A 12,225-nucleotide genomic window follows, 5' to 3' on the forward strand; every position below is an offset into this window, starting at 1 on the left:
AAAAAGTAACAGAAAGGGGGATTAGAGAGAAAGCCTGGGCGGGGGATGAATTGTAGAAAGTGGGTGGAGGAGGAGAGGGTGAGATTGAGAGAGTGGGCGAGAGGAAAATCAAATGGAGAGAATTAAGGGCCTCAACAGGAGGCTGGAGAGAAGTGAAGGTAGAAAAGAGAAGTTTATTAGAGGTGGAGGTCAGAGAAAGATGAGGAGGGTGTGATAGGAGAGGAAAGAGCAAAGATGTGAGACATTTCTTGTACCTAAATGTCTCACAAACAGAATTGAGACCAGAGATTGGCTTGCTGGAATTGAGGAATGATGGTGAGATTTCAGCAACAGTTGTTTTGTGCTGGTCAACACGGCATCGCTCCCCTTCCTCCTGCTCTAGCCTGCATCACAATATCACCTCACAAAGGAGGGGCGGTGAATGGAGGGAGGAGAGCAAAGGAGGAGGAGGAGGCGGGGGGGTGTTCAGGGACAAAGAAAGAAAGGAGGGAGTTGGGGGGTGGGGGGGGTGGGGGACAAGTAAAACCAGCATTCTCTTAAATTGATGACTTGCTAAAATTCAGCAACACTGTCCACATGGACTGACTGAAGTCTTTTGTTGTGTGAGAAGTTGGCAGAGACAATTGATCTGGGTTAGGTTTCCTGAAGGTTCACTTCAGTTTGTAGGCAGAAACTAACTAAAATCACCAAATGTGAGTCATCGTTGAACTCTGACAGTTTGGTATATATATAAATATATACTATATTTGCGGTCCAAAACAGTATTTGTTGTCGTAAACACATGCAGCTGTACAACATCAGCGTGTCCAAATAGAGCATATATAACATCAGTTAAGTGTGCTGTAGCTATTAAATTGTTTATTTCAAAGTTAAACATGTTTATTTTTGGTAGTATTATAGCTTACAGTTGGCTAGGTAAACTAGCAGCAGCGTAGTAATCATTAACCTGAGTTAGTATCATTCGTAAATTTTATTGTCTCTGTTGACTTTGACTAAAGGGTTTTTTACGCTGGTGAAATGAGTTTTTATTTCAGTGGACTCTGGTAGCTTTGGCCATAGGACCTTGACACATCAACGCAACAGTTGGCTGTTGGTCATTGCAGGCTCACGGTGAACTCCTGTCGTCCCAGATTTTCGTCCCGCATCATTGGAAAGAGTTGGCCTTTGTTGCCTGTTTTTAGCCATGTTGAAATGGTGTTGGAGCCAGAAGGGCTTGTGGGTGATGAAATCCCACTGATTGACCGTTCAGCTTAGAGGACAAAAAGAGAAACTGAACTGAGGAAAGTAAACAAACAGCTTAAATCAAGAGAGTGTGAGATCAAAACAGCCATTTAGCTCTTAAGTCAAAATGTTTTTTACTTGTTTGAGTTATTGTTTGCAAGTGCACGGTAAATATGCTTAATTCTTTCAACATCGAGTTGATTTGTTAATGTTCCAGTTAGGCGAACATCCATTTCTAATTCTTCCTGTCAGTCTTCCAGTTTCCCTTGTTGGATGATGAATAGAGACTATCGCCATCTGGAGGTATGCAGAGTTTTATCCTCTTATACAGACGCAAAAGTAGTTGTTTCTGTTAGTCACTGAGACATAAAAACATGGGAAAATAGAGTCCATGTTAAAAATTACTAAAGAGGCTCTTAAAGTCTCGCTGAGCATTCTGAACAAATCTGCAGACAACCAAGTGTGCTTTATTTAACAACCTGTATGATCTCACAGGATGTTTCCCACTTTCATCCTCTCAAATTGTCCCATTACTTCTTTATCATGCAACTTCTTTTTCACAGTTTTTTTCCCTGCCTGCACTATTACCTTTCTCCCCCCTTCCTACTCATTCAACTTCCTCCACTCATGCATAGTAAGAGGGAGATCCTTGGTCTCTCAAACACAAACTTTGTCTCTCGGGGCCATATGTTGACCCGTGGTGGACTTGAATACAGCCATCTGCCTGCCTTTACTCTGTCCCACAGGGCAAGAGTGTGGGAGAATGTCCATCAGATACAATGCAGCACACACACACACACACACACACACACACACACATGCACACGCCTTTAACCCCTTCACAGCCACTAATCACTTCCAGACAGCCAGCCCATCTCATGTTAACAGTGGCAAGATAATAGCTCTTGTGTGTGTGTGCATGAAAGAGAGATTCCTAAAGGGTCAACCATGCATATGCAACTTTAACAATTTTTGTTGTTGTTGTTGTTGTTCATGGTGGGAATTTGAGGTTTTTTTTAAGTGAAGATAATGAAATCCTGTATTAATTCTTAAATTTAACCATACCCGTTTTATCATATTTTCACATAGTTTCATTCAATAAGTACCAGTTATATTGTGTAGTGTTGTCTATGAACAAAGATCCTGTCTCTCTAAAACACTGATAGTCGACTTTTGGCCAGCAAGCCTAGTCTAGCCCCCAATGGGGTGTCAATTTGCCCCCCAACCGTTTTCTAATTCAAAACAAAAATAAAGTGATTCACACTGGGAATTGATTTTGTACTTTTAGTCCAGGTAAGGCATAAAATAGCATCAAAATAGAGTTGTGTATTATTTAAAAAAGTGTCAGTGAAGGATTCCCTGCAACCCCTGACAGAGGTCCTACCTTAAAGGCCCCAAATCCTAGGAGCATCCTAAAATCCAAGAAATGTCCTAAAATCCTAGGAACTTTCTAAAATCCTATAAATGTCCTTAAATTCTAGAAATGTCCTGAAATCCTTGGAATGTGCTAAAATCCTTGAAATGTCCTTAAATCCTAGAAATGTCCTAAAATCCCAAAAATGCCCTAAAGTCCTAGAAACATGCATGGGGCTAGTGCGACCGGCTCCTGGCCTCCTGTCACTTTGCAAAAGTGGCCTCCAAGCAAAGCAAGTTGAGTGCTGCTGTTTTACAAACTTGTGTGGCTCACCATACTGTAGTTACAGAATTTAAACTAGTACGTTGATGCTGAGCTGAGTGTAATAAGTGGAGTGGTGAGGAGATGTAATTGAAGGAAACGAGAGGAACAAAGTGAGGGAGGAAAGATAGAATCAATGGAGGCAGTGAGGGAGAAGGTACATCGGAGCCCAGGATTTCCCAGATTAAACCCCAAACCAAAGACTTCTTAACTCCACATGAAATCTCAATGGCATGACTTCACACACACACACACGCACACACATGCACACACGCACAAGAGTGTCTTGCTAGTGGTTGAGGCAGAAATGATTTTTGAATAACAATGATACAATACTAAGTAATGACTAACCTTAACCCTTTAACACCTCGATCGACCTCTTTTCTTGTGCTGCATTCAGATGCATTACACAAGCATTTAAACCTCTGAAACATTAGAAATTTTGTTTGATTGGTCAAATTTAAACATGGACAAAAAAGGCACTGAGCAGCCTGGCAAGAAATGTATATTTGTAATTTTTCTAATTATATATTTCAAATTATGTTACAGGAAAAAAAAATAATATTTTTAATTTAGCACTTTTTTCCCCCAATAATTTTCTCATAATTTTTGGTTCTTTTTTTTTTGTAAGTTGCTTACTGCTTCTTTCCTGTTTTTGAAAGAATACAAACCAATTTACTCAGGTTCCACAGGGTTAAACAATTTTTTTGCTAACATAAAATGTGTATGTTGGTATTTTTTGCAGTTATGTCTTTTCCACCATATGAGGCCAAGCTGAACATCTTAGCCCTAATCTTAGCGACTTCAGAAGACAGTTTGCATCAATATATACATTTATGAGTAGCAGTGGGATTCACTAAGACTAAGGATTAATTTCTCACTTCGTTGCAAGATTTCACCTGTAAACACAGAAAACTATGACGTAACGTGATAAAAATCAAATTTTCTAGTCTCAGATTACCCATGCTGGTCATTTTGGTCAATATGTGCTGTTGTAGTTTTTTCTGAGCAAATTGGCTTGATTTCTTCTGAAAACATAGAAAAAAAATGTTCCACAAACTGCAAGAAAGTTTTAGGTTTGGAAAAATTATTTTTAAACATGCTTTGGAAAAAAGTCATCATTATATATGTAAAAGAGTTAATTGTTATTATTATTATAATTTTAAGCACTTTTTAGGGTCACTTGTTTTGTTTTTTTTAATCCTCCTGCTTTGTTTTTGTTTTTTCAACTTAAAGGTAATTTTCTTGTATTTTTGGCTGATTTTTGGGTCTCTTCCTCTAAAGCTGCCTATTGCCTTTTACTCATCTTTTTGAAAGACAGAGACAATTTGCTCAGGTTTCAAAGGGTTAACTTAATAATCTATTTTTTATGGATTAAGAAAGTTCACTTATGTTCTAGCCTAATAAGAAACAAACAACTAAAACCCTCTATAAAATATTTAGTGTTGTCCAGGTGTTGTGTTGCTGTCCAGGAAAACATCACTGTTTTATCCCTCAGTCTAATCTGAGATATTCAGAGTGAAGTGAATCTTTTCACGTTCCGCCTGTATAGAGTTAACCTCAACAGTGAAGGGCCTCTGGGGGAATGTGATCTACAATGAAAATCATAAATGTCTGTTCTCTGGTTTCCTGCTTCCTTCCTTCCTGCTCGTTGCATCTAAAACGTCACAAATGTGTGAACACTTGCTCATATGCTGAAACCAGTGTTAAACATACAGTTAGACAGGATGTTGAAGAAAACACGCATAAGTCTAAGTCCGAATTGTTGCATCAGCACCTCAACACAAAGTTTCTGAGCTGATGTGCCAAACATGGATGTAATAGATTTTACTTGTAGATGATTAAGTGTAACCCCGAGACACTAAGAGATACAAACAAACCAGTTTAAAAAAAAATCAAAAACAAAAAAACCTTTATTTTCAGTACAAAAAGCAAAACAAAAAAGAAATATATTAAACTTGATACAAGCATTACCAACTCAAAGTCCTCTATAAATACGTTAAAATAAATTAAAGAAATTTACTAAAGATTATCACCTTTAACACTAAACAGGCCTCAAACATGTTGATGAAAAGGCAATTTTAAATAGACCGGTAACAGCACAGTGTCTGTTCTTCTAACCAACTACGTCATAAACACACAAAACAGCCAAGTAACATTTCTATAACAATTAGCAGACATACCCTAAACCCTACAGACTGCTGGATCTAGCTCAGTGAGGCAACAGACCTGGGCGCACAGTTCACATACATGTGACCAGGAACACTACACATTCATAACAGTACAAAGCCGAATCAAGAAGAATTAATACTGACGGAGAGATGAAATATGGTGGTGTGAGTCACAAACACATGAATATTTATTATCAAAAATGTGACACCAGTGCTGCCTGTGGACAAGGGAGAAGAAAAATACTACTCCTGGAAATGTTTGTGTTTAAGATTATCTAAAATACATATTGGCACCAGAAACTATTCAGAAAAACGCCAGAGGTAAAACAGGATTTGCATAAAACATTCAAATTACTTGATTAAACTTTAATTCTATGCCAAGTGCCTTTAACTCAGGCTATGTTCAGATCAGTTCACCTAAAATAAGATGCAGAAAGATGTTATGGTATCTCATTTGAGTTTTTTTTGGTCCATTCTGACTCTCAATATTGATGGATTTTCTCTAATACCTGCCATTTGTGCTGACTCACTTTGCATATCAAAGAATATTCAATTTCTATGACCTGCTTTTCGAGTTGGCAAGTCATCCAGTTGATATGTCATGAACATGTGATTTGATAAGGTGATGATCAAATCCACTTGGCTTTTTTGCTAAACTCAAACTGATCCCCCTTTACTCCTCCCAGGTTAAATTTGGTCATTTGGCATTTTACTGGTGGCAGTTTGTCAATAACACCAGGACAGAGGAACACTTGTAGTCACCTTAACAATGGGAGACCTGAACTCACACAAGCTTAAGTTGACTAAATAAGAAGACTCACACCCGTCCATTCATCACTCCTAACAAACCAGCTAATCTTGTTTCAACATATGACCTGGCGGATAACGCGACAGGCACTTCAGTTTAAAAACATAACATTCACGTTCAAGGTCAGTGATCTACCTCAGACTGTAGAGTTATGAGGAAAAAACACTTTCACCAGCTTATAAACACAATACTGTGTACAGTTAGTGGAAAATCAACAGTTGTGTGTTTGCATCACCATAATCAAAACATTTGTGCTACAAAAGATGTCTTTGGCTTTGTTCTGTAGATCACTCAGATGTAATGGAAATGGTGTGGTTGGACTCAACAACAGGCCACACTGAGGCCAATCACACTGATTACACTATAGCTCTGACAATTTGACATCTCAATATACTATTCTGGTAAAGCCTTGATCGCTTCCAGCACTATTTTACTTCTGTCTTGATATGTACCGTTTTGGTGGCAACACGAATTTCAGTTTCAGCATCACTGTGGCTTCCCTTACGTATTTGATAGCGACATTTCAACCACATAAATATTACATGCAAATCTCTCTGTATGTTCGAATCAGTCTTTGTTTCCTTAGATGTCACTCAGGTGCAAGGAACATCCGAGGTGTCAGTACAGGGGCTGTGTGTGTGTGTGTGTGTGTGTGTGTGCGTGCGTGCGTGTATGTGTGTGTGAGGGCACGTGTGCATTTATAGGGTTCCAGTGTGTGAGCATTGCGTGAGCTTGAGGGTGGATATGCATGAATGTATATGTTTATGGTGTGTCAGAGTTTCGTAGGCCTGCATGTTTGAGTCTGAATGTATGCAAATGTGTATGTTTGTGTTCAAAGCACACTGCGGCCTAAAGGCAGAACCCAGTAGCATCCTCGGGAACAGAGAGTTGGCTGAATACCGCCAGACGTCTGCCATTGACTTCGGTAATGCCCCCACAAGATTCAGAGCCACTGAGTGAGCTAGCAGAGCTGCTTCCATCCTGGTCCTGGTCTGACAAAGAGGTATAGGACAGGGATCTGGCACCCAGTGGCCCTGAAAAGACCCCAGTGGCACTGGGACTCTGCCTCAGGGAAGGGGAGGTAGTAGGAGACAGCCCACATGGAGAACAGCCAGAGTCTGGGGAGGGCAAGAATGGAGATCTGGGATCTGCTGCAGTGGCCTGGCCCATGGTGGGCTGGTACTGGTGGGCAGGGGAGGCCTCAAAGGCAGAGTCCATCTCCAGGAAGGCATGAGAAAGGAGGTCAGTAATGTCAGCACAGGCAGGAGGGGAGGCTGATGGAGCTCGTGTGAAAGACGCAGTGGCAGGAGGAGGGTGAGCATTAAGGGCAGGCTGAAGGGTTTGCTGGGGAGCAGAGGGAAATCCAGCGAAGCTGAAGCTCTGTCTGATGAGGGGAGGTCTGTGCGAGCGGAGGGAGGAGGGTGGCTGCTGGGTAATGCTTGAAGAGGTGGAGGAGGATGAGGAGGAACGAGAGATGCCGTGTTTCATTTCCTCCTCGTTGTTGTGGACAAAGTGGCAGCGGATCCCATAGGGGCAGAAGCCGATGGTGTGAAACGTACGGCATGGCTCTGTTTTGTATTTTGGATGTCTGTTAAGATCCCGCAGCTCATCTGGCCCGTGGGCAAACTGGCACTTCCCGCCATACTTGCACAAGCCACTTTCTGTAAAAGATCGACACAGTTCAGTCTTATAGCGTGATGAGGAGGAGGAAACGGATGAGGTGGAAGAGGAAGAGCCAGTGTTCAGTGCGGTGGGGCTGATGTCACTTTGGGAGTGCAGTGCGTCAGTCCCGGGCCAGCCAAGACGTGCTGCTGTGTTGCTGCTGGTTTCTACCATGCTGATGGAGCGCTGAGCAAGGAAGCCTGATTTTCCCCACTGGGTAGAATGAGTGAGCTGGGAGGGCAGAGGGCTTTCTGATTGCTGCCCCCATTGGCTGGAGGTCAGAAATGCACTGTCTGGATCAGTCGGGAGGCAGGAGAGAGACGTGAGGGAAGACGACATGTTGCTTCGTGGCTGACCAATACAACCTGGTGTTCTCATTGCCAGACTGAGCGGTGGTAGTGGTCTGCTCTGCTCCCTCAAGTCGAGGTTTAGTAACTGCTGTAAAAAGAACAGAAAACAACACAACATTAGTTTATTTTATAATTAATACCGTGATTAGTTTAAAAGAATCACTGTTGTATGTTTCTTTGTCTGTAGATAACCGTAACTTCCTATACACTGATATTTCCCTTACAAATTACAGAACAAAAGGCACATTAATGCTATTTATTAACTGTTACAAGGATGTAACTGTGTGAATTTTCCTAACTGAACATTACAGAAGTTACATTTGGCAAAACTTTTTTTTTTCACCCAAATTTACTTAATTAGCCCACATATTTACAGATGCATTAAGTTCATGTATTTTCCGGCTGTCAACTGTACAGCAAGTACAACCAATCTAGTGGCAATTAGCTTTTTTAAAATTCTCTCCCGGTAGAAGTTTGTTAGCAGGATTTCCATGTTACGGGAAAAATAATTTTTGAGTGTCTGACTCTGGCAGAGTAAGCAAATGTATGATGAACTTCATTCATGGGTGATTGGTACTAAATACTAGCATACAAGTACAAGTAAAAGAAGTTTAACATTAACTTTTTCAATATGCACTTTAGTCAACCCTGACTTTTTTGTAATGCAATTCAGATACTACAAGTTATCTGCATGAACTTTAGTAAGAAATATGTCTAATGGACTCACACTCTAATATTTGTATTTTGGTCGGTCTATCTTATGGGAATATTTCACCCTCAAAATGACCATTTGTACATCAGTTACTCAGGCAATGTTACCTTGAATTTGTAAATTTAACCTTTGTTTTTCTTGCATACCTCCATGGAAAATAGCAAATGTGTTTTATCAGGGACCATGTTTAATACAGCAAAATTGTATGAAAGCATTCATTTACAAACACGTAAGCTCAGTAATTTCCAAACACATGCATTTTCACTAAAAAACCTAAATACTGAAGTCTGGCTTTGAAGTAAGCATATATTAGTTTCATTTTCAGTTCAGTTTTAAATAGTAATGTTTCCTGTAAATGCATGTGTCTGGGAAGTATAGAGCATATAACTGAAAAAATAAGACTTGTGTTATAGTGCATGAGTTGTGGGAGAGTTTGTAAACAGATGTTTAGATATAGTTTTGCTCTTGTTAAACAATACGTTCACAGTTTTCTGTGGAGGCATGCAAAGAAACAGACATTTTTCTTCACAAGTTAATAAAGGTAAAGCAGCATGACTAATACACAAATTATCACTTTGAGAGGTAAGTATTCCTTTAACTTTGATACAAATTAGTGTAGAGGACTACTTGCCCACAACAATGTGCCACATTGAAAAAATATTATTAAGCAGTGGATGGAGGTAGTTCTTTTCAAACATGCTAAATGAGTTTGCAAAGTAACAGCTGACCACGTTTCACACATAAACAGTATCGAAAACAGCAAGTATCTTTCTTGCCTTTTAAATCCTCAATTTAAGACCACAAAGGTTTAACCTGGCATCCTCCACAAACCTGCATCTCCCTCATAAATACAGCATATTGCCACGCAGCGGATGACATACACTAAAACCTTCGTATTTCTAAAAAGTTGTGTTAGTTTACTTTAAAATTTAAACACGTTTCCATGCTATCAACGCAACTTGGCAACTTTAATTGTCATCTTTTTGTTGTTTTTACCATAAAAACTTCGGTTATTTTCGCTATAGCTTTTGTTTAGTCTTGTTGTCGTTGTTTATCATTTTTAAACCATCGAGTTTACATGCTGGTGCTAACGTTAGCTACCGTTAACTCAAACCGAATCGCTACGTTAGCTAACGTTAATTAATAAGATTGTTTAATGGGCCCATTTTTTACGATGAATCGTAACTTCAACAGCGTTCCTACTTTGTGACAAGTTAGAATTAAGTTCAAGAAAGCTTTCACATCCCACAAAACTACCGCGAGCTAGATAAAACTTAAACGACAGCGCCACAGCATCTGCTAACAAAACTTTGAAAGGTTTAAAGAGCAAAGAGCGTAAAGTTAGCAGTGAAGCTAGCTAGCTAACGTTAACCCCCCCATGACCTAACGTTAGCCAACTTTTGCTCCGCTCAACTTTCTTTGCGCTTTTCGTTTACCTTGCACATCATCTCTTCCAGGTCAGCAAACTGGTAGAGAGGGAAAGATGGCATTTTGCTGAGCTATCGAAAGTTTCGTCCTATCCCGTCTGCCCCCGCAGTGATAGACGTGGGCCACTCGCTGGCATGAGTTGGTCAGAAGTTTCTAGCTGTGACTGCGATGCTAAACAAGCCCAAGACCCGGACCACGTGTGGATTTAAAACCTAACACTGCTGTTAGCCACTCCCACGCCTCTGTGAGTCAGCCCAGAGATGTTTTCACCACACACAGCAGTCCCTGAACTGCATGAGGGTACACAGGGTACCCAGCTCTATGAAAATGCTATCTAACCTTTTTTAATTCCTAAAAAAATATTTTTTAAAAAGACGCTGGTTTCATTGAATGAATCATATTTTGGTAGCTCTTTAGAGTGAAGTTATAGAATTAGCTTCATTAATCAAATGGGAGAGCAACACATATCAACTTATAATAGGCTACTTGTACAAACTTGAAATTTTGACTGTACATTCTCCAGTCAGTCAGTCCAGTCATCATCGTGTTTGAAATACTGTATTAATCAGTACAAATCAGTACAAGTCAACAGCTAAACACACAACTTTTGTCAAACATGTCAGTGAGGGTCAGCCGATGTTGGTTTTTCAGGGCCAATGCCAATACTGATTATTAGTAATTAATGAGACTGATAACCGATATTTGGAACCAACATGCGTTTGCAACAAAAATGAAAATCTTTCTGTCAATATTCAGAATTTGGGATAATAACAATCTCTAACACAAAACTTTGTTTAAATGCCTTTAGCAAATGTTTAATCAAACCTCAACCCATCATATACAAGCAAGTTCGTAGCACTTTTTTTTTGTTTTTACAAAGTCGAGTGAAAACTTTAATAAAAAATAGCTGCCTGAGGTTTTACATATTAAAACTTCTTCCCATGCTGATGCTTTCCTTGCACTCTTTAATTAATTATTTTCATTGGGGATCATTAAAAAAACAAATTATAATGTTATAAAATATTAAAAAATTAATAAAATAGGCTTATGAACATAAAGCCTGTGAAATTAATGAGTGCCTATAGATTAACATGAATTTAATACAGGCTACATGTCAACCAGTTTCTATTTTGCACTTTGCTAAGAAGTACAGTTAGGCTACTCGCTCATTACACCACTAAAGGAAATTGCTACTAAAGGAATACTTCACCCAAAAAAGACCATTTTTAGGCCAATATCAATTAGTCCTTGTTACCTTGAATTTGTGAACAAAACTGTTTTTTTTTTTTGTTGCATGCTTCCACAGATAATGCCCAACACATTCATTTATTAATTGATTGTGTGCCACATTTAACAGCAGGGAAATTGTTCCAAAATACCTGTTATTAATCTCTTACACAAGTCATTCAGTAGTCTAGCCTATAATCCAAGCCAGATTTATCCAGTTGTATGCTCAGTGCTTCCAAAACACATACTATTTGAAACATAACCAAAAATTATCTATGCCGTCTTCAACATCAAACCTCAATACTAAGGGGTGTTTTTAGAAAAATAAAAAAACAAATGTTTGGGAAGTACTGATGAAACAACTGCATACATGAGATATGAACCATACAGCATGAGTTGTGTGAGAGTTTGTAAACTGATGTTTTGATACATTTCTACTGATGTAAAAACTCCCAGTCTTTAAAATGAATTAATATGTCGACCATTTTCCATGGAGGCATGCGAGAAAAGCAGTTTTTTTTCACAAATTCACAATAACACAGCACGACTAAAAGATCTACACATGATCATTTTGTGGGCAAAGTATTCATCTAAAATAGTTGGCCCTAATGCAATGTGCACTTTTAGCCATAATCCTGATACTTTCTGATAATGTCTGCTGGCTGTTGGCAGATGTTAATAAAACTCCTTTACGGGTTAAAGCATAAATTTGCTTTAAGCCAGATATTGACTTGTTAAGTTTATGTAAAGGTATGGTTTTTAGGGGGGGGGGGGGGGAGACTAGCACAAAAGGCAACCACAAGGACAAAACAGAGAACAGGAGGACTGAACACATGGGTAGAAAAGACAGTACAGAGACAACCTAGCCCTATGAGACAGACAAGGAGGAGTCAGGTCTTTGATTTCAAAGGTAAATGTGTGAAAAATTCCAGAGCCATGATAATATCCAACCGTCCTACTCACACACACAC

General features: G+C 39.4%; 1 protein-coding gene across 1 annotated transcript; it reads right to left on the bottom strand.

Annotated features, from left to right (window-relative positions):
• Nucleotides 1–4,791: 4,791 nt before the first annotated feature.
• zgc:114130 (uncharacterized protein LOC570332 homolog) lies at nt 4,792–10,183 on the bottom strand. The gene is made up of 2 exons (XM_042487332.1): nt 10,036–10,183; nt 4,792–7,975 (listed from the first exon to the last, which is right to left on the bottom strand). The coding sequence occupies exons 1-2, from the start codon at nt 10,087–10,089 to the stop codon at nt 6,725–6,727; spliced, it is 1,305 nt and encodes a 434-aa protein (XP_042343266.1). The 5' UTR covers nt 10,090–10,183; the 3' UTR covers nt 4,792–6,724.
• Nucleotides 10,184–12,225: the final 2,042 nt, after the last annotated feature.

The sequence above is a fragment of the Plectropomus leopardus genome, chromosome 5, assembly GCF_008729295.1.
Source record: "Plectropomus leopardus isolate mb chromosome 5, YSFRI_Pleo_2.0, whole genome shotgun sequence".
NCBI lineage: Eukaryota > Metazoa > Chordata > Actinopteri > Perciformes > Serranidae > Plectropomus > Plectropomus leopardus.